General features: G+C 41.1%; 1 protein-coding gene and 1 long non-coding RNA gene across 2 annotated transcripts in view; one reads left to right on the top strand and one right to left on the bottom strand.

The window, feature by feature from the left end:
- Window positions 1–2,366, top strand: part of LOC129012643 (olfactory receptor 4N4C-like) — an 89,436-nt gene extending 87,070 nt beyond the window's left edge. Inside the window, 2 exon segments of the mRNA XM_063651325.1 lie at window positions 1,251–1,745; window positions 1,747–2,366. Of these exon segments, the coding sequence (XP_063507395.1) occupies window positions 1,251–1,745; window positions 1,747–2,211 (960 nt within the window). The 3' untranslated portion in view covers window positions 2,212–2,366.
- The window catches only part of LOC129012671 (uncharacterized), a 35,572-nt gene extending 12,703 nt beyond the window's left edge, over window positions 1–22,869 (bottom strand). The window contains exon 1 of the long non-coding RNA XR_008493671.2: window positions 22,695–22,869. This is a non-coding gene — a long non-coding RNA (uncharacterized LOC129012671). The remainder of the gene's footprint in view (window positions 1–22,694) is intronic.
- Window positions 22,870–23,322: the final 453 nt, after the last annotated feature.

Below are 23,322 nucleotides of genomic sequence, written 5' to 3'. Positions count from 1 at the left end.
TAATTCCCAATTTTGACCATACCTGAAAACCTCTGCTATTAATTAATACATTAGGGTTAGATATATTTTAAAAAGCATATCTTTTGATGTTTCAAATAGATGTGCCATTATAAATATTTTCTTTGATTTCTTAATTTTGGACTTCATTGTTTTTGTTTCTTTCCCTCTCCTCTTACACACTGTCTCCTCATTCAGTTAGTTAATGAACCTCTTTCCCTCTACTCTGCACTTCATATTCCACATTATTTTAAAACAAATGTGCCATGTAACAGAAGCATATGAAATATTTTTCTGTATCACATTGTAGTGTTTTGTTCTAGCTCAAGATCTTTAGCTTTTAAATTTTTTTTACTTCAACCACAAACCATTTTTTGAGCATGCATCAAAAACATATGTATCTTCTTTATGCATTTCATATTTAATTATACCATGATTCTATATAAACTGTAAAATGTTCAAAAATAAAACTTCAAAGAATAGGATACAATAATGTAATTGTAGAAATTCTCCTATTATTGCTTTCATAGCAATAAATTATCATGCACATCCCCAAGCGTGAGCACAGTCTCAATTTGGAGGCCACTGTACAGAGAAGCCTCAGATCTTGTTTTCTCCAGAGTGACCAAGAGTCTTTTTATTTAGACGAGTTCATTTGGTTGATATTCTATAGAGAAAAGGGAATTAATTACTTCTGGTAAGTACAGTTGCCTTTATAAAAGTTTTTAGATAAACATTCCTAAGGTAGCATTTATATAAAATAAATTTTACTAATTGCTGTATAGTTTAATACTCAATAAGTTTTGACAAAAATAGATACATATAACAATTATAATTAAAAATGGAACATTTCTGTCCCCTTGAAAAGCTCTGTCATTCTTCTTTGCTCTCAATCCCAGCTCATCTTCCATTCAAAGTAAAACATGAAGACCTCAATAACTAGGGTTAAGTTTTTTCTCAGTCAGAAAAATTTTCATATGCCTCATACAAATCAGGACCAAATTCAGAGCAGAAGCATCCAAGTCTCACATGAGTGAGCACTGGAACAGAAGCACAGGACTGAAACGGAAGGAAGAGTGTGGCTTCAGGACCCGGGAGCTGGCCATCACGAAATGAGGAAGCATAAACAGTAGAAGTGATTTCTTAGGTTGCTGAGATAGAATGATATAAATGTGGCACACCTTGTGTTTAGTTCAAGAACTATAATCTAGATGTAACGCCTGAAAATAAACTCTTTTATTGATATTCTACAGGCAGAAGAAATGAAGATAGCAAACAACACAGTAGTGACAGAATTTATCCTCCTTGGTCTGACTCAGTCTCGAGATATTCGGCTCTTGGTCTTTGTGCTGATCTTAATTTTCTACCTTATCATCCTCCCCGGAAATTTCCTCATCATTTTCACCATAAAGTCAGACCCTGGCCTCACAGCCCCCCTCTATTTCTTTCTGGGCAACTTGGCCTTCCTGGATGCATCCTACTCCGTCATTGCGGCTCCCCGGATGTTGGTGGACTTCCTCTCTGCGAAGAAGGTAATCTCCTACAGAGGCTGCATCACTCAGCTCTTTTTCTTGCACTTCCTTGGAGGAGGGGAGGGATTACTCCTTGTTGTGATGGCCTTTGACCGCTACATCGCCATCTGCCGGCCTCTGCACTATTCGACTGTCATGAACCCTAGAGCCTGCTATGCAATGATGTTGGCTCTGTGGCTCGGGGGTTTTGTCCACTCCATTATCCAGGTGGTCCTCCATCCTCCGCTTGCCTTTTTGTGGCCCAAACCAGCTGGACAACTTCTTCTGTGATGTCCCACAGGTCATCAAGCTGGCTTGCACCGACACATTTGTGGTGGAGCTTCTGATGGTCTTCAACAGTGGCCTGATGACACTCCTGTGCTTTCTGGGGCTTCTGGCTTCCTATGCAGTCATCCTCTGCCATGTTCGTAGGGCAACTTCTGAAGCGAGGAACAAGGCCATGTCCACGTGCACCACTCATGTCATTATTATACTTCTTATGTTTGGACCTGCTATCTTCATCTACACGCGCCCCTTCAGGGCCTTACCAGCTGACAAGGTGGTTTCTTTCTTTCACACAGTGATCTTTCCATTGATGAATCCTATGATTTATACCCTTGGCAACCAGGAAGTGAAAACTTCCATGAAGAGGTTATTGAGTCAACATGTAGTCTGTCAAGCGGACTTTATAATAAGAAACTGAGAAGGAGGAATTCTGGCTGGAATTCATATCATTCATTTAACAAGTCCTGTTTTTCACTGAGTACCTCCCATTTGCCAGGTACCATTGTAGGCAATGGAGGAGAGTTACGCATAATGAGAGAATAAACTTATTAAATTTAAAGAATATAAAGGAAACCCCAGAGTGGTTGAAGTATAATGAGTAAGTGTGAGAAATTTAGGGGTTAAGTCTTATGTGACTGCAAGGGTCTTTTAGTCTGAGGTAAGAATTTTTCATATTTTAATTGTGGTAAGAACCCATTTTAATGTTTTAAGCAAAGGAGCAGTTCATCTACAATGCTTTCCTCTATTGGTTAGAGCAACATCAGCAAGATTTTAGGCAGATTAATAAGTTGTAAAATATCAAAAACCAAATGTATGTTGCAAGTATGTTGTGAAAAAGACTATAGTCTTTTATATAAATATATTAAAAATTATACATATTTTAATGTTTTTATATATTTTATAAATATGTATATTTACATATACATATAAGTAACATTTTTATATATTTATAAATATATATTTTATATATATTTAATCAATATATAAATAAATATATATTCCCCCCCCAAATTTGGTGGAGAGATAAGAAAGAAAGCCAATTTGTTTCATGGTAAAATGTCATGAAATTATTTCACTTATTTTTTCTTCAGAGCTTCACGATGATTATTAGACATTATTATTTAGTACTACAGATTGTATTATAGATTACATAAATCATTCCAGTTATTTTCAACATAGTGTAGCAGCTTCGTTGTCTGGGGAAATACCTGCGGTTCGTTGTCTCATGTTGTGCAGATTAATGACACGGACTCACACACGGAGTGGGTTAAGGAGCAGAAAGTTTATTAGGCAAGAGGGAAGAGAAGAGCTTCCCCATACAGAGGGAGAAGGGCTCTGAATGGAGTATCCCCACTTGTGGGGAAAGCAGTCAGTTATATTGGGAGGTTCTAGGAGGTAGTGTCTGATTTGCATAGGGCCCAGGGGATTCCTTTGACCAGGTGTGTCATTCACACAACCCATGAAAAGACTGGTCCTCCCACCCTAATCTTTTATTCTGCAAATGCAGCTTCTATCTGGCTGTCGCCATGATGCCTGCACATGTGGCTTTGCTTGGCTGGTGCCATGACATCTGCACATGTGGCAATAAAGGGAAGTGAGCGGGAACAGTCATATTGAGTGGACCTGGCTGTTAGCCACCTGCATTTACTTCTGCAAGCCTGTAATTTACATACCTATGCTTCCAGCATGGCTTTTCAGGCTGCTTTCTGTTAGAAAAGAAATGGTTTGGGGCTGCTTTTTTATTAAAAGGAAAAGCCTTTCTTAGGACTATTTTACCCTTTCTAGCTGCCTAAAAATAATTTCTTAATAACTCCTGTATTAATAGTGGGGTCTAATGTGAGAAATTAGGTACTTATAAAATTTTTCAAGTATAGAAGACCATTATTTATGCTGGGCATCTATTATAGAAATTGTTGCCAGAAAAACATTGTAAAACTAACCTGCTAAGTGACCTATCCCTGCAATAACCAGGAGACCGAAAGGGCAAGAAGCCACTTTCCCAGCTCTTGGCTCAAGGAACACATCAATCACCCACGGTCTGGCATGAAGAGAATTGTAGAGAGCACCTCTCATGTTATTGTCTCTCTAATTATTTTTTCTCATGTTATTGTCTCTCTAATTATTTTTTCTAAGTTAAATTTTGTATGAGTATATTTGATAGAATCTGTAATGCTAGTGGCAAAAGTCTTCAACAAACCTGTCTATATGTTGACAGCTTCTTCAGAAAACAAACAAAAATGGTGGTAAAATATAGGATAAAAAGTTTGCAATCTTGGAGGTGAGAAAGGCCATTGAAGTTTGACAAAGAAAATGAAAATAAAAAGATATATTAAATCTTGATATCTTCTACATATTTTGATATGTAAAAATGAAAAAAGTTTATATGGGCAAAAGGCAGAAAAACGCTGAAAATATTTCTATGGCAAATAGATGTGGAGATTATTTTCTGCACGATTATAAGGTTTGCATGTAAATTGAATATTTTCTCCCTACTCCAAGATTGTATAAGAGGGCATCCATGCATAAAAATTAAAATAAAAATTATTAAAAATTGATATAAACGATAAAAATTTATTTAATACATAAAAAATTTGCTTAAATGAGTCTGGGCAGAGCTGCAGCTAGGCTCACCTGAAGCCCCGTGAGCCTTGGGGCCCTGAGCACCTTGGTGCCAGCTGCCATAGCCCCACCAACAAGGGAGGTCAGCTCTCTTGCATGCGCCTAGAATAGGGGCTGCATCCACAGTGCTGAGGAGCAGACTGACTGCAGGCCCCGCTTGCTTCATCAAGCCAGGCAAAACCCACTAGCCTGGGTCGCCCACGCAGCCACCCCACTCCCACCTGAGCACTCAGGCCAGTCAGGGCTCTCCATTTCTTTGGGAAGGAACACCCAGAGGTAACCAATAGGCCTGAGATTTCTGGTACTGTGGTCTCCCACATGCTGCCCTCAGGCTGGGGAGGGATCAAAGAGCACGGGAACTATCCTAGACCTTCAGCAAGGCAGCTGTCATACGAACAGCTGTCATACGGAAAAGCGGCCAGATTATTTTCCATGTGGGTCCTTGTCCCAGCTACTCCTCACTGGACAGGGCCTCCCGACCTGGGGTCCAGCACAACTGCCCCACCCCCACCTGATGTTTCATTTGGCGGTGGCCCTGAGTTTTTCTGGGGTAGAGCTCCCAGAGACAACCGGCAGGCCCTGTGCCATCACCAGCTGAGTGTAAGACCCTTCCTTGCTCCCCGCAGGCTAGGTAGGGAACAAAGAGCCTGACTGCAGCTGTCCTAGGGAGAGGCGGCCAGATTGTCTTCCTTGCGAGCCCCTGACCCCCGCTACTCTTCAGCTGACATGGCCCGGCTTGGGCCCACAGCACAGCCGCCCCACCCCTGGATCCTTACCCTTGGCAGTAGCTCTGGGTGGAGTTGCCAGAGGCAGCTGACAGGCCCTCTGCCACTGCTGCCACCCCCAGGCTAGGGAGGGAACAAAGAGCCTGCTTGCTGTGCTTGCACATCCAGCATGCCACAGCTGCACTATGGAGAGGAGGCCAGACAGTCCCCCCAACAAGCCCCGGATCTCTCTCCTCTTCACCAGGGAGGGCCCTCGGCTTGGGCCCACAGCACAAACGTCTCATCCTGGGCTGATCATTCTGATTGGCAGCGGCTCTGAATTTCTCTGGGGTGGAGTTCCCAGAGACAACTGACAAGCCCTCTGCCATTGACACTGCCAAGGTCCCGTCCCCTGCTCCCCCAAGCTGGGGAAGGAATAAAAAGCCCGAGCTCGCCCCAGGTCCAACGCTAGAGCGGGAAGAGAAACCCGCACTCTCAGAGCACTGAGATGGGTAACCGCATGAGTTCCTGGGCTGCTGTGGGAGCGAGGCATGCCTCCCTCTGCAGGAGGAGCCTGGAAAAGGTGTGGCCTGTCTCCCTGCGGTGGCCTCTGCCCGAGGGAGCCCCGCAGCCTGGAACACCTAGCAAAAGAAATGATGGTGCAGTGCTAGTGATCGGAGGGGCTTCCACCAAGGCTCAGGAGCGGACCTGGTGAGGTGGTCACTTCTTTCCCTGCTGTACCGGAGACCAGGCTGTAGATGTGAGGAAGTACATGGGAATCACAGGTCCGAGCAACAGCCTATCCACTGTGCATTACTCTTAAGCGACATCTACTGGATTGCAGCCAAAACTGCTACAACACCAAAAATATTTTGCTAATATCCCCCAGTGAAATCAAAGGCAAGAATCCAGCCACAAATAAAGACCCTGCACAAAGCCTTGGCTATCTGGAAACATTCAGAAACAAAGCCAACTGACTATACTCAAATTACATGACAGGTAAAGGGACGCGAAAGAACCAGTGCAAGAACTCTGACAATTCAAAAAGCCAGTTTCCCCTTACCTCCAAGTGAGTCCACTAGACCCCAAACAATGATATTTTTTTATTTGATTTCCTTATTTGTTTGCTTGTTTTGGGATAACATTTACTTTTTTAATTTTTTTTTTTTTAACTTTTAGGTTCAGTTATACATGTGCAGATTTGTTATATCGGTAAATTGCTTGTCATTGGGGTTTGGTGAACAGATTTATCACCCAGGTAACAAGCATAGTACCTGATAGGCAGTTTTCTGATCCTCACCCTTTTCCCACCATCCAATCTCAACTATGCCCAAGTATGTGTTGTTCCCTTCTTTGTGTTCATGTGTATTCAACGTTTTCTCCAATTTATAAGTAAGAACATGTAGTATTTAGTTTTTTGTTCCTATGTTAGTTCACTCAGGAAAATAGCCTCCAGCTCCATGCATGTTGCTGCAAAGGATATGATCTCATTCTTTTTTATGACTGCATAGTATTCCCTAGTATATTTGTACCACATTTTCTTTATCAAGTTCACCATCGATGGGCATCTAGGTTGATGCCATGACGTTGCTATTGTGAATATTGCTATGATGAACATACTTGTGCATGTGTTTTTATGGTAGAATGATTTATATTTCTTTGGGTATATACCCAATAATGGGATTGCTGGGTTGAATGCTACTTTGGTTTTAAGTACTGTGTGAAATCGCCACACTGCTTTCCGTAATTGTTGAACCATTTATATTCCCGCAAGCAATGCATAAGCATTCCCTTTTCTCTGCAACCTCGCCAGCAAGATCTATTATTTTTTGACTTTTTAATACTAGCCCATCTGACTGGTGTGAGATGGTATCTCATTGTGGTTTTGATGTGCATTTCTCTAATGATTAGTGATGTTCAGCATTTTTTTCATATGCTTCTTGGCCAAGTGTATGTCTTATTTTATTTTTTTTTTTTTGAGATGGAGTTTCACTCTTGTCACCCAGGCTGGAGTGCAGTGGTGTGATCTCGGCTCACTGCAACCACCTCCTAGGTTCAAGAGATTTGCCTGCTTCAGCCTCCCCAGTAGCTGGGGTTACAGGCACCTGCCACCATGCCTGGCTAATTTTTGTGTTTTTAGTAGAGACGGGGTTTTGCCATGTTGGCCAAGCTGGTCTCGAACTCCTGACCTCAGGTGATCCACCCGCCTTGGCTTCCCAAAGTGCTGGGATTACAGGCGTGAGCTACTGCGCCCAGCCTTGACTACTTTTTTTTTTTTTTTTTTTTTTTGATGGAGCCTCGCTCTGTCACCAGGCTGGAGGGCAGTGGTGTGGCCTCGGCTCACTGCAACCGTGGCCTCCTGGGTTCAAGCAATTCTCCTGCCTCAGCGTCCCGAGTAGCTGGGACTACAGGCCTGCCTTTGCAAATATTTTATCCTATTCTATAGGTTATCTGTTTACTCTCTTGATAGTTTATTTTGCTGTGCAGAAGCTTTTTAGGTTAATTAGGTCACATTTATTAATTTTTGCTTTTGTCATCTTTGTCATGAAATCTTTGTCAGGGGTTATGCTGAGAATGGAATTTCCTAGGTTATCTTCCAGGGTTTTTATAGTTTTGGGTTTCACATTTAAGTCTTTAATCCATGTTGGATTGATTTTCATATATGGTATAAGGGAGGGGTTCAGTTTCCATTTTTTGCATATGGCTATCTAGTTATCTCAGCACCATTTATTGAACAGGGAGTGCTTTTCCCATTGCTTGTTTTTGTCAGCCTTTTTGAAGATTAGACGGTTTTTGTTTTTAGTTCTGCTGATGTGGTGAATCACATTTACTAATTTGCATATGTTGAGCCAACCTTGTGTTCCAGGGATAAAGCCTACTTGATTGTGGTGGATTAGAGTTTTAATATGCTGCTAGATTCAGTTTGCTAGTATTTTCTTTTTCTTTTGCTAGTTTTCTTTTTTTGTTTTATCTCTGCCAGGTTTTGGTATCAGAATGATGTTGGCCTCATAGAATAAATTAGGGAGGAGTCCTTCCTCCTCAAATTTTCAGAATAGTTTCAGAGGAAAGGTACTAGCTCTCTTCTTTATGCATCTGGTAGAACTCAGCTGTGAATTCCTGTGATCCTGGGCTTTTTCTGGTTGGTAGGCTTTTTATTACTAACACAATCTTGGAACTTGTTACTAGTCTGTTCAGGGTTTCAAATTTTTCCTAGTTCAATCTTAGGAGATTGTATGTTTCCAATAATTAATTAATTTCTTCTAGTTTGTGTGCATAGAGTTGTTCATAGTAATCTCTGAGGGTTTTTAAAAAATATTTCTTTGGGGTTGGTGGTAATGTTCCCTTTGTCATTTCTGACTGTGTTTATTTTTATCTCTTCTCTTTTTTGCTTTATTAGTCTAGCTAGTGCTCTGTCAATCTGATGTGTTATTCTGAAGAAACAAAACCTGGATTTGTTAATCTTTCGTATGGGTTTTTGCATCTCAATTTCTTTCAGTTCGGCTCTGATTTCAGTTATTTCCTTTCTCTTGCTAGCCTTGGGACTGATTTGCTCTTGTTTCTCTAGTTCCTCTCGGTGTGATGTTAGGATGTTAATTTGAAATCTTTCCAATCTTTGATGTAGTTTTTTTAAGTGATATAAACTTTCCTCTTAATACTGCTTTATCTGTGCCCCAGGGATTTTGATATGTAGTATGTTTGTTCTCATTAGTTTCAAAGAATTTCTTGACTTCTGCCTGAATTTCGTTGTTTACCCAAAATTCATTCAGGAGAAGGTTGGTTAATTTTCACGTATGCTTTTGATGTATTTTATTGTATTGATTTCAATGTTTATTGCATTGTAGTCTGAGAAAGTGTGGTTTGTATGATTTTGGATTTTTTGAATTTGCTGAAAATTGTTTTATGATTGATAGTGTGGTTGATTTTAGAGTATGTGCCATGTGCAGATGAGAAGAATGTATATTCTAATGTTTTTGGGTGGCGAGTACTGTAGACGTCTGTTAGGACCATTTTGTCAAATGTTGAGCTCCGTCCTGAATCTCTTTGTTCATTCTCTGTCTCAATGCTCTAATACTGTCGGTGGGGTGTTGAAGTCTCCTAGTAGTATTGTGTGGTTATTAAAGTCTCTTCAAAGGTCTCTAAGAACTTCCTTTATAAGTCTGGGTACTTCTGTGTTGGACGTATATATTCTTAGGATTGTCAGGTATTCTTGTTGAGTTTAACCCTTTACCTTCATGTAATACCCTTCTTTGTCTTTTTCGATTGTTATTGGTTTATAGTCTATTTTGTCTGAAATTAGAATCAGACCATTTGCTTTTTTCCATTTTCTTTTTGTTTGGTCTATTTTTTCTCCATCCCTTTATTTTGAGCCCCTGGATGTCATTGCATGTGAGATGGGTCTTTTGTAGAGAGAATACAGTTGGGTCTTGCTTCTTTATCCGACTTGCCACTCTATGCCTTTTAATTGAAGCATTTAACTCATTTATATTCAAGGTCACTCAAGGTTAGATTGTGTGTTTCCCAGCAATGATTCCTAACCCATAAGAAATTACTGAAATGACAGACATAGAATTCAGGATCTGGATGTCATGGAAGCTCATTGAGATTTAGGACAAATTTGAAATCCAATCTATGGAATCCAGTAAAATGAGAGAAGAGCTGGAAGACAAAATAACCACTTTAAGAAAGAACCAATGTGAAACTCTAGAGTTAAAAATTCACTAGAAGAACTTCATAATACAGTTGGAAGTATTAACAGCAAAATAGACCAAGCTAAGGAAAATATCTCTGAGCTCAAAGACTGGTTCTTTGAATTAACACTGTGAGACAAAAATAAAGAAAAAACAATTTTAAAAGCGAACAAAACTTCTCAGAAAGATTACATAAAGAGACCAAATCTACAACTCATTACCATTACTGAGAGAGAAGGACAGAGAATAAACAACTTGGAAAATAAATTCGAATATATAGTCCATGAAAATCTTCCTAATCTTACTAGAGAGGATGATATACAAATCCAAGAAATACAGAGAACCCTGGCTAGTTATTGTACAAGATGTACAAGGCACATAATCTTCAGATTCACCACAGTTAATGCAAAAGAAAAGGGATCTAGGAAGAAAGGTCAGGTTATGTATGAAGGGAACCCCATCAGGCTAGCAGCAGACCTTTCAGCAGAAACTTTATAAGCCAGAAAAAATTGGGGGCCTATTTTTAATATTCTTAAAGAAAATAAATTCCAACCAAGAATTTCATATCCCACCCAAACTTAGCTTCGTAAGTGAAGGAAAAATAAAATCCTTCTCAGAAAATAAAATGCTAAGGTAATACATTTCAACTTAGCTAGCCTTACAACAGGTCCTTAAGGGAGTTCTAAACACGTGAACAAAAGACCAACATCTGCTGCCACAAAAACACACTTAAGCACATAGCCCATAGACACTATAAAGCACTACACAGTCAAGTCTATAAAACATCCAGCTAACAACATGATGACAGGATCAAAATCTGACATATCAATATTAATCTTAAATGTAAGTTATCTAAATGCCCTACTTAAAAGGCATAGAGTGGTAAGTTGGATAAAAAGGCAAGACACCACTGTCTGCTGTCTTGAAGAGACTAATCTCATATGTAATGAAACCCACAGGGTCAAAGTAAAGGGATGCAGAAAGATTTGTCATGTAAACAAAAAAAAAAATAGTAGGGGTCACTATTCTTATAGCATATGAAACAAGCCAGCAACAATTACCAAGGACAAAGAAGGGCATTACATAATGATAAAGGGTTCAATTCAACAAGAAGACTTTATGCTAAGTGTACACACACTGAATATTTAAGTGTACACACACTGAATATTGGAGCACCCAGACTCATAAAACAAGTTTTTCTTGGTCTACCAAAAGACTTAAGACAATCATACAATAATACTCGGAGACTTCAATGCTCCACTGATGGTATTAGATAGATCATTAAGGCAGAACACTAACAAAGAAATTCTGGACTTAAATTTGACACTTGACTAATTGGACCTAATAAACATCTATAGAACACTCCACCCAACAACCATAGAATATTCATTCTCATCTGCACATGGAACACATTGTAACATCAACCACATGCTTGCTCAGAAAGCAAATCTCAAAACATTCAAAAACACTGAAATCATCCCAGGCATATTCTTGAACCACAGTGCAATAAAATTAGAAATAAACATCAAGAAGGTCTCTCGAAAGTACACAAATTCATGGAAAGTAAACAACTTGCTCCTGAATAACTCATGGGTGCACACTGAAATTAGGCAAAAATCAAAAAAATTATTTGAAATTAAAACAGGGACACAACTAACCAAAATCTCTGAAACGAAGCTAAAGCAGGAAATAAATATTTTTTATATAAATAAGTCAATAAAATAATAAGAGGAAAGATTATAGCACTAAATACCTTCATCAAGAAGTTAGAAAAATCTGAATTTAATAATCCAACTTTGTACGTAAAGGAACTAGAAAAAAAAAACAAAGCTCAAAGCTAGCAGAATAACAGATATAACTACAAATAGAGAGAAACTTGATGAAATTGAGATGCAAAAATACATACAAAAGGTAAATAAAACCAATAATTGGTCCTTCAAAATAAAAATAAACAAAACTGGTAGATTGCTAACTAGATTAACATAGAAAAAAAGCAGAAGACCTAAATGAGTACAAGCAGAAATAACAAAAATGATGTTGCAACTGATCCCACAGAAATACAAAAGATACTCAAAGAATACTATAAGCACCTCTATGCACACAAATTAGAAAATCTAGAAGAAATGGATAAATTCATGGAAACACACAATCTCCCAAGATTGAATCCCTGGAAGAGATTCAAACCCTGATTAGACCAACATCAAGCTGTGAAATAGAATCAATAATAAAAAAGCTACTGGAGAAGGAGCTCTCCCTTCTGGAAGCTGCTGTACCTCAGCAATCAGTGGCAGAGATGTGGGCACTGAGGTCTGTTCAGGGGCACTGGCTGGGCAGGGTGCTGGATCTCTGGCCTTGGAAAAGATACCGATGAGTACAAGGTGGATCCAGTCAGGATCTGACAGCCAGCTGATCAGTGGTAAGACTACACTGCATATGATGAGTTCAACCACTACATGGCATCCAGTATGAGTCTCCAAGTGGGACTTGAGCACCAGCCCTTGAAGCAGCAAATTCACAATACCACGTGTGTAGGTGACTTCAGCATTGGGGCTGTGCACAGTAGGGTGTGGGGCAGTAGCCCGGCAGTAAGCCTCCCAGAGGTGGGAAGGCTCAACTGGACCAGTCTTCCTTGTAGTGGCCTCCTTTGCCTGAATGCAGCTCTGCAGGTGAAAAACGACAGAGTCAGAACACTCTGGGCAAGAGCATGATGTTCCATCATGCTCATCCTCCTCTGAAGCTCTTGGACCAACTCTTTCATGGCTGCCTCCATTTCCTCCGCAAAGGCTGGCTCCTGGCTCACAGAACGGTACCAGGATAATACAAAATCTCAAATAATCACATCTGGATGGTGCGGTTGATCTTCTGTTCCAGCTGTCTTTCTGCCTCAGAGCATAGAGGACAGGTGGCCAATAGGATGAAGCCTTCCAGGAGCAGTGGACTTGAAGCCACTCCAGAGACACCAGAGCCCAGCCATCCTCCCAGCACCACTAGCAATGCAGATAGAAGGCACAGCAGCCACACGCTGACCAGAAGGTGTATGACCAGGAGCCAGCAAACAAGACCCCCACAGCCATCACCTTCCGCCTACTCAACAGGTTATTGAGGTGACAGCTGGATCTAGCTGGAGTCTCCTGGAGCGATGGCACAGTTTCTGTCTTCATGGCCGAACGGACAAGGTGGCTTCCCCAGATGACAGCCTCAAGATTTTACTCCAGAGTTAGGGAAGGGGGGAATGAACTGTGTTCCCCGATACAGGGTGATCTGGGTGCTGTTCAGGGAACCGAGGCTCCAGGCCCTCTAAGTCCTACAGGCACTGCAAAGTGAGAATGGCAGCTCTGCATCTGCCCATGGCTACCACTCACAGGGTCCTCGAACTCGCCCCTTCCAGTCGAGGTGTGGCTTTGGAGGAAAGCTCTGCGGCCTTGATACTGCCCCAGGCAGAAGGCCTCTTGGCGGCCCTGGGGCCCACGGAAAATTACACATGCAGAGGGTGGCGGCTGGCCAGGACTGGGTCACACGCTGCCGGGAACCATGCACCCACACTCAGCCCCGACCTGAAGTGGGCTCATCGGGGTCATCTCCACTGGCCTCGGCCTGCTGCTGCTGCAGACCTGGGCGACTGCACTCACAGCCCTGCCTGTGTTAGGGTTGCCAGCCTGCCGGCCACAGGCGACCAGCAGTAGCTTTTTATAACTTAAATTTTCTATATTTTCCTTGCATATATTTTTGACTTTGATCATGTATTTTATTTAACCTGCTAACAGAATGTACCTACAGTAAGATTACAATAAAAATTACCATGGTCCATGACAAATTTATTTGTAAGTGCAGTGGGAAAAAAAGTTTAATAAAAACAATAGAGATATACAATACGTGGCTTTTCACACAGTCTTTTGTCTCCCATATTATTCCTATCATTTATTCTATATTTCTAAGGTTAAGTAATATTAAGATCAGGTACAAGTGTTGTAATGTGCTTTTAATTATTATATATAAATGTATCCCAAGACAATTATATTCAACATATTATTTCAAGCTATGTACAATTTTAATAATAAGTTCATACACGTTGCTTTGAAAATGAGAGCGAATTTGAATATAACCAATAATCACAAAAATATTTACAGTGCAAATATTCTCAGCAAGATTTGAATTGGTAAATTCAAAACAAATAGATAACAAGCAAAATTTTGTATAATCTTAATTTAGTTTATGTTAAAATGTTTTGAATTCAGATTAATCACATACCTTGTTATAATGTTTTTGGTTTTGTTTTTTTGAGACAGAGTATTGCTCTGTTGCCCAGGCTGGAGTCAGTAGCATGATCTCAGCTCACTGCAACTCCTGCCTCCCAGGTTCAAATGATTCTGGTGCCTCAACATCCCAAGTATAACTGGTATTACAGGGGTGTGCCACCATGCCTAGTTTTTTTTTTTTGTTTGTTTGTTTGTTTTTTTAGTCAAGACAGGTGTTTGCCATGTTGGCCAGGCTGGCCTGGAACTCCTGGCCTCAAGTAATCCACCCACGTCAATTTCCCAAAGTGCTGAGATTACAGGCATGAGCCACAGTGCCTGGCCCTGATATAATGTTTGAAAGTAATGGGTAAATAGTACATTTGAGATACTAGAGACTTATTTGGAACATTAAGTGAATATGTCTTACTCTCTTCTTTCTTTTAAGAATGTATTCTTTACCATTCTATGCAATAGCTGACATATGTGCATATTTTCTTGGGCTGTCTACATGATATACAAATATTTGGATACATACAGAAACATAAACCATTCATCTAAAAGCTTTTCAGCCTGACACACAAACTCAGGTTATTTGAAAATGGAATGATAAATGTTACTGAACAGCTTTTACTATGGTTCATGTTTGGTAGTATATGCTAATATCCTAAAAACAAAACAAACACCAAAAATACCTTGATTTTATAACCTAACTTCTTATGTCTAAATAAGATAATTTTTGTGTTTTAACTGACTGTATTATATTTTATTTTGATGCTGTGTAATTTCACAATGCATTAAATACTAGCTGATGCTCATCAGAGGTAAACTAGTGAATTATCATCCCATTAAGATAAATTTTGTTTCTGCTAAAGTAACATCTTATTTTAAATGGAGGAATTTACTAAATCAAGTGCTAAGATTTTATTTCTGCTACTAAATGAAAGATATATGTAAAATTCAAATACATTCCATTACTCAATCTATTCTTTACTATCATGAGAATATAGACAGCATATTTTACACAGAGCATACATACAAAGCCTTATCTTCATTGAATTACAAGTAAAATATACATATGTAAATATATATACACATAATTTAGATATTAAATGACAGAATTTACTTATTTACCTGTGCGTGACAGAATTTGATTCTATTAATTATTCCAGGTACAGTAACTGGTTGAAAATGGGACATGAAGTAAACTGATATGCTTAAAAGTAACTACATCCAGTGAATTCATTTTAACTTCTCCAAGCGAGGCAAGACCACCTTCTTGAGATAAGGAATGAGGGGTTACTTATTTTGGCCAAGTTGGCTCAATGATCTGGGGAACCAAAAACTGTATGTACATGGATAGTTGTTTTGTTCCCCCCCAAAAAAATTGGGGAACTCATTATTTCCCAATTCATGCTTTTATTTTCATATAAGAGAACAGCTGAAGCTCCAGAATCTTAAATTTTAGTTGACCAAATACAATGTTCCTAAAGACAAACATTTCTTTAGAATTAAGCTGGCCAGGCAGGGTGGCTCATGCCTGTAATTCCACCACTTTGGGAGGCCAAGGCCGGCGGATTGCCTGAGGTCGGGAGTTTGAGACCAGCCTTGTCAACACGGTGAAACCCTGTCTCTACTAAAAATACAAAAATTATCTAGGCCTGGTGGCATGCGCTTGTAATCCCAGTTACTAGGGAGACTGAGGCAGAAGAATCGCTTGAACCAGGGAGTCGGAGGTCGCAGTGAGCCAAGATCGCGCCACTACACTCCAGCCTGGTGACAGAGCCAGATTCTGTCTCAAAAAAAAAAAAGAAAAGAAAAAAGAAAAAAAAAAGAAGAGGGGAAAATAGAGTTAGGATAACAGAAAGATAGGGAATACGAAACAGAGAAAATCAACAAACCAAAATTAAATGTTTGGAAAGATAAAAAAAATTGGCAAATATTTACTTAGGCCAAGCAAGAAAAAAACAGAAGAGACTCAAATTACTAAAATTGGTAATAAAAGAGAACACATCACTGCCAGTATTCCAAAATAAATATGATTAAAAGAGAAAGCAATGTAAATCTTATGCCAAAAAAGTAAGATAGCCTAGATAGAATAAAGTCCTAGAACGACAGAAACTAAAATAGTCTAAAGGAGAAATAAAAAATATAAATAGATCTATGGAAGGTTAAAACATGGGGTTGTCATTTTAAAACCTTACAATAAAAATCTCATCTCACCTAGCTTCCCAGGTGAATCAAACACTCTGAGAAATTAATATCAATTGTTCACCAACTCTTACAGAAAATAAAAGGGGAGAGAACACTTCCCAATTCATTTTACAAACAGGATTACTGTCCCCAAAACTGAATCACAAAACAATATAGACCAGTATCTTTAATTGTTTTATAAAATCAAAAATCCTCAACAAAATACTGCCAAGCTGAATCCAGCAACATATAAAACAGATTATGCACTGTGTGCAGATGTGATTGACCCCAGGAATGCACCATTGATTTAATATTTGAAAAATCAATGAATGCAAACACCATATTAATAGAATAAAAGACCAAAATATATGAGCATCTCAATAGACAAAGCATTTGAGAAAATATTACACATTTTCATCATGAAAACACTCCAGTTATGGACAGTAAGATAACTTCCTGAAACTAGTGGTAGTTATCTATGAAACCCACAGCTATCATTACACTCTGCAATGAAAGGGTGAATCCTTTCCTGGTAGGATTAGTTACAAGAATGTCCACTCTTGCAAATTCTACTCAACGTTATACTACGGATTCTAGTGAGGTGTAGTTAGTAAAGAATAGAAAATTAAAAACATCCTGATTGAAAAGAAAATAATAAAATTATTTATATTTACAGATGGCATGATCTCTTATATATACATAATTCTAATAAATTTGTAAAATAGTATTCAAAATAATAAATTTGGCATGGTTTCCAGATATAGATGCAATACTAAAAATTAATTTTATTTCTATATACTGTCAATGAACTGCCTTAAAATGATATTAAAGAAACAATCCCATTTATAATAGCAACAAAACAAGTAATAAATTTAGAAATTAACAAGAGCAGTTCAAAACTCATACTCTGAAACCTCCAAAATATTATTGAAATAAATTGAAGAAGAACTAAATAAATGAGAAGAGGTGGAGCGAGATGGAGGATAGAATCTCTGTGATTGTGTCTCTGCGGGAACATTAAACTGAACCACCGTCCAACAATCCAAGCAAGATAATACCTTCACAAGAGCTAAAGAACGCAGGGGACAGATCACAGAACCTGGTTTCAGCTTAAAAACAAGAGAAGACACATTAAAGAAGGGGAAAAGACAGTCTTTCAGTGCCTTCACTGCCCCTCCCTCAACCCCAGGCAGTGCAGTGCGGAGAATGTGTCCACCTCTTGCAGGAGGGACAAGGAAGGGTCCATGGGACTTTACCTTGGAGCCCAGTGCCAGCTCTGTTATAGTAAAGGACAGCACTGGGCAGAACCCCATGGCCTTTGATTCCAGGCCAGTGCCCATAGAGCATTTAGACATGACCTAGTCTAAAAGGCAATCCACTAACCCGGTGGGACAAACCTGAGTCCTGACTTGCTTCATCACTAGCTGATTCAAGTGGCCTCAGGCCCCAAGTAAATGTCAGTGGCAGGCAGGCCAGAGTCACTTTGGTCCTTGGGTGAGCTCCAACCACCAACGATGTGCTGGTCTGGGAGGCTGTGGGCTTCCTATGTGACATCAGCTGCGGTGGCCACAGGGCTGCCTGTGTTACCCCAATCCCAACTCCAGGCAGTGCAGTGCAGAGAGAATTCCTTCCCTATGCAAGAAAGAGGAGAACCCAGTATCAGCCCTACCACAGTGGACACAGTGGATGCATCAGGCAGAACACTGTGGCCCTGATTCCAGGCAGGAGCTCCCAGACACCTACAGAGCCCCCTGCAGGGAGAAGGAATTCTGCCACCCTGGCGGGATGGACCCAAACCCAGGCCAGCTTCATCACCAGCAGACTAACCTGGCTTAGAAACCTAAATAAGTCAGCAGCAGTCAGGCAAAATAGTGGCCACAGGACTCAGACAAGTCCCAGTGCTGCTCTGGTCTGGGAGGCTGTGGGCTTCAGGTGTGCTGCGCCAGCTGCAGTGGCCATGAGAGTGCCCAAATCACACTTCTCCCAGATCCACAAAGCTTGGTGCCCAGATTCATTGCAAGGGGAAGAAGAGGGACGTGAATGAAGAACTTTGCCTGGGAACCCAGGGAATCCTCCCTTATCTTCTCCAAGTGTGTCACGGCCACCAGGGACCTCAGTCTGCAAAAGTCACAGTGAACCTGAGCTTAAGGTGCCCTCTGGTGCTGTAACAGCTGCAGTGACCACAGGCTTGGGGAACTCAACAGTCTTGAATTTCTTGGAATTTCTGGAAGACTGAAAAAGGACAAGCACAAACAAGAACAGACGGCAAAAACTGGAATAAATACACACTTATTCAACTCCCAGACATGAACATATGCTCAAAAGCATTAAGAACATTCAAGGAAATATGACCTCACCCAAAAATAAATGAGTCACCAGTGACCAGAGCTAAAGATGTGAGACTCGGCTGGGTGTGTTGGCTCACACCTGTAATCCCAGAACTTTGGGAGGCTGAGGTGGGTGGATTACCTGAGTTCAAGAGTTCGAAACCAGCCTGACCAACATTGTGAAACCCCGTCTTTACTAAAAATACAAAAATTAGCTGGGTGTGGTGGCAGGTGCCTGTAGTCCCAGCTATTTGGGAGGCTGAGACAGGATAATTTCTTGAATGCGGGAGGCGGAGGTTGCAGTGAGCCAAGATTGTGCCACTGTACTCCAGGCTGGGTGATGGAATAAGACTCCATCTCACAAAAAACATAAAAATAAAAATAAAAAGATGTTAGACTCTCCAGACAGGGAAGTAAAAACGGCTGTTTTGAGGATACTCGATGAAATTCAAATACAGAGAAGTAATTCAGAAACTTATCAAAGAAATTTAACAAAGAGATAGAAGTAATTCAAAAAGGTGACAGAAACCTCAAAGCTGAAAAATGCAACTGATGAACTGAAAAATGCATGAAAGGGCCTCAACAGTAGAACTAATCTCAGCACAATGAAGTCCATATATGACAAATCCACAGCTAACATCATAATCAATGGGGAAAAGTTAAAAGCTCTTCTTCTAAGATCTGGAACAAGTGTGGCTACTTTTACCACTTTTATTCATCACAGTACTAGAAGTCCTAGCTAGAGGAATTAGATAGAAGAATGCAATAAAAGGCATCCAAATTGGAAATAAAAGGAAGTCAAATTGTCTCTGTTTGCAGGTGACATAATCATATACATATGCAGAACCCTAAAGATTCCACAAAAAAACCTACTAGAAATAATAAATTTCATAAAGTTGCAAGATACAATATCAATATATAAAAATGAGTAGCACACCCATGCACCAATAGTGAAACACCTAAGAAAGAAATCAAGAAAGCTATTTCATTGCAATAGTTACCCAATGCCCCCCAAAAAAGATACCTAGAGATAAGCTTAACAAAAAGGCGAAAGATCCCACAATTAAAACTATAAAACATAGACGAAAGATATTAAAGCAGACACAAGTAAATGTAAAGATATCCCATGTCCAAGCACTAGAAGAATATCGTTAAAATATCTGTATCACCCTATGTGATCTACAGAATCAATGGAATCCATGTCAAATTAGGAAAGAGATTCTTCATAGATATAGGAAAAAAAAAAACCGCCGGGCACGGTGGCTCACGCTTGTAATCCCAGCACTTTGGGAGGCCAAAGCGCCTGGATCACGAGGTCAGGAATTAGAGACCAGCCTGAACAACATGGTGCAACCCCGTCTCTACTACATATACAAAAATTAGCCAGGCATGGTGGCGCACGCCTGTAATCCCAGCTACTCAGGAGGCTGAGGCAGGAGAATCGCTTGAACTCAGGAAGCAGTGCTTTTGGTGAGCCGAGATCACGCCAGTGCACTCCAGCCTGGGCGACAGAACGAGACTCCGTCTCAAAAAAAAAAAAAAAAAATCCTAAAATTCACATGGAAATGCAAAATACCTCAGATAGACAAAAGAATCTTGAATAAAAAGAAAAAAGCTGGAGGCATCACACTACCTGATTTCAAAATATACCACAAATCTAGTAACCAAAACAGCATGGTAGTGGCAAAAGAAAAAAAATAGGTAGGGGACAGACAGAGAGAGAGAGACAGAGACACATAGACGAATGACAGACAGACATAGACAAATGAAACAGAATAGAGAACTCAAAAATAAATTCAAGCTTTTACAGTCAACTCTTTTAACAAAGGCACCAAAAGCACACATTCGGGAAGGACAATCTCTTCAATAAACTGTGCTAGGAAAACCTAACACCCACATGTACAAGAATACATCTAGGCTGTTATCTTACCATCTACTGAAAATAAAGATTTAAATGTAGGACATGAAACTATGAAACTACTAGAGAAGAAAACATAGGAAAATGTTAGCTATGGTTAGTTAACTAACCACTATTGGTTAGTTAACCAATCGTGAAATTGGTTAGGACAAGGGATTTTCAAATACACATTAAAAACACAAGCAACAAAAGGCAAAAACAGACAAAATGCAATTGCACTAAACTTAAACGCTTCTGCAAAGTAGAGAAAGCAATCAATAGAATGAAGAAGCAATCCAGAGAATGGAAGAAAGTATTTGCAAACTATGCATCAGGCAAGGGGTTAATATAACACAAAATATATAAAGAACTCAAACTACTCAAAGCAAAAATACAAATAATCTGATTTAAAACTCAGAAAAAGATCTACCCAAAAGCTTTGTCCCCCACCTTCTTTTCTCAACCACCTTTGGCCCTCTCCCTCTCGCCACCCTTTTTCTTCCTCCATCTACCCCAAAACACTTTTCCCAGTCTTTTTCCCCACTGTCATTTCGCAAAGCCTTCTCTACTCTCCTGCTTACCACCCTTTTCGCCATCCATCTACCCAAAAACTTTTCCCCCCTCACTGGACACCCTCTTTTTCTCCCTTCTGCTTTCATTCCCCTTTTGTTCCTCCATCTACCCAAAAATTTTCCCTCATATTTTCCCAAAGCCTTCTGCCCATTCCTGCCGCTCACCGCCCGCTTTTCCAACCTCCATCTACCCCAAAACTGTTTTCCCCATCGTTTCCCCCACTCCTCCTTGCCACCCTCTTTCTCTTCTCCATCTACGCAAAAACATCTCCCCACCGTCTTTTCACAAAGCCTTCTCCCCACTCCTGCTCACCACCCTCTTTCTTCCTCCATCTACCCCCAAAAATTTCCCTACCGTCTTTTAACTAAGCCTTCCCCCTTCCCACTCGCCCTCTTCTTTCCTCTATCCTTACCATCCTCCTTTTGCCTTCCATCTACCCCAAAACTATTTTCCCCATCGTCTTTTTCCCAACTCTTTCCCTCCTCCCTCTCGCCACCCTCTTTTCTCCCACTTGCCACCCTCTTTTCCCGCTGCATCTACCCACATTTTACCCACCATCTGTCTTTCCTTTCCCCACCATCTGTCTCTTCTGCCCACCATCTTTTCACAAAACCTTGTCTCCCACCCACTCGCCTCCTCTTTTTCCTTCTCCCGCTTACCACCCTCTTTTCCCCTCTCCCACTTGCCACCCTCTTTTCCCCCTCCATGTACCGAAAAACTTTTTTCTCCCCACTGTCTTTTCCTCATGGTCTTTTGGCAAAACCTTGTCTCCCTCTGCTTGCCACCCTCTTTTGTCCCTCCTGCTCACCACCCTCTTTACCCCATCTACCCAAAAACTTTCTTCCTCACTGCCTTTCCCCCTCACCATCTCTTCGCAAAGCCTTCTCCTGCTCCTGCTCACCACCCTCTTTTCCCCATTCCTGCCCTCCTCTTACATGCCACCTTCCTGTCGCCTTCCATCTACCCCAAAACTATTTTTCCATCGTCGTTTTCCCAATCCTCCTTCCACTCTCCCGCTTGCCAGCCTTTGTCTCCTCCATCTACCCAAAAACTTCTCCCCCACTGTTTTTTCTCCCCAGTCTTTTCTTCCCACCCTTTTTGAAAAACCCAGTTTTTTTTTCTCCCCACTGTCTTTTCTTCCCACCCTTTTTGAAAAACCCTCTTCTTCCTCCTACTCGCCACCCTTTTTTCTTCTCCTGATCACCACCCTCTTTTTCCTCCATCTACTGAAAAAAATATTTCGCCACCATCTTGTCCCCACCGACTTTTCACAAAATCTTCTCTCCCTCCTGCTCACCACCTTCTCTCTCTTCCCCCTCCCTCTCTGCACCCTCTCCTCCTTCCTCAGACGTGCCACCCTTTTCCACCTCCATCTACCCAAGATCTTTTTACACATCTTTTCTTTCCCCACTGTCTTTCTGTTCTCCTCACCGTGTTTCTCCCCATTGTCTTTTTGCAAACCTTCTCTCCTTCCTACTTGTCCCCGTCTCCCCCACCACCACCCTCTCTTTCCTCCTCCTACATGCCACCCTTTTTTACCCCCCAGATACCCAAAAACGTTTTCAACCATCTTTTCCCCACTCTCCTGCTCGCCATCCTCTTTTCCCTTTGCCGCTAACCACTCTCTTTATCCCTCCATCTACCCAAAAACTATTTACCCTCTCCTACCACTCCAGCCAAGCTGCCGTCTCTGTCGCCAGCACCCACCACAGCGAGGCGAGCCGTGGTACCACACGCTCCAGCTTCCAGCTGTGGCAAGTGACTACCCCTTCTCCTTGTCCTCTAAGCCTGGCACAGAGTAGCTGGGAGCAGCCGCGCAGGCAGCCACACAAGAGCCTGGAATGGCCTGAGGCCCCCTCTGCATGCTTTATATATGAGGTTATGCAAATGAGGTTCCTGGACTAGATATTCTGATTGGATGAGAGAAACCTCTAGTCCTATTCTGATTGGACTTTATTTTCATGCTATGATTGGTTGGCCTAAGATTTGCTCTCATCCAATCAGAATCGAAGCTGGGAGCTCAGCTTAGAGAACAGGAAGTGGGAGCCACATACCCCGAGCTGGAGGCTTGAGCCTGTGGGACCTAGGCTCGCCTCACTGCAGTTGGTGGAGGTGACGGAGGTTGCATCTTGGCCAGCATGGTGAAAAGGTGGCAGGGTAGGTGAGCTATCCAGGGATGCACTACCCTGAATAGGAGCACTATCAAGGTCACATTATCGGTGGGGGTATCGGGGACGTGGGTTGGTGGAGTTGGCGGGGGCTATACTGCCTGGTGGTGGGGGTGGTTGTGTGTGCT

The sequence above is a fragment of the Pongo pygmaeus genome, chromosome 15 (genome assembly GCF_028885625.2).
Source record: "Pongo pygmaeus isolate AG05252 chromosome 15, NHGRI_mPonPyg2-v2.0_pri, whole genome shotgun sequence".
Classification (NCBI taxonomy): Eukaryota; Metazoa; Chordata; class Mammalia; order Primates; family Hominidae; genus Pongo; species Pongo pygmaeus.
The sequence above is the reverse complement of the archived record's forward strand: the minus strand, read 5'-3'. Positions and strand labels throughout refer to the sequence as shown.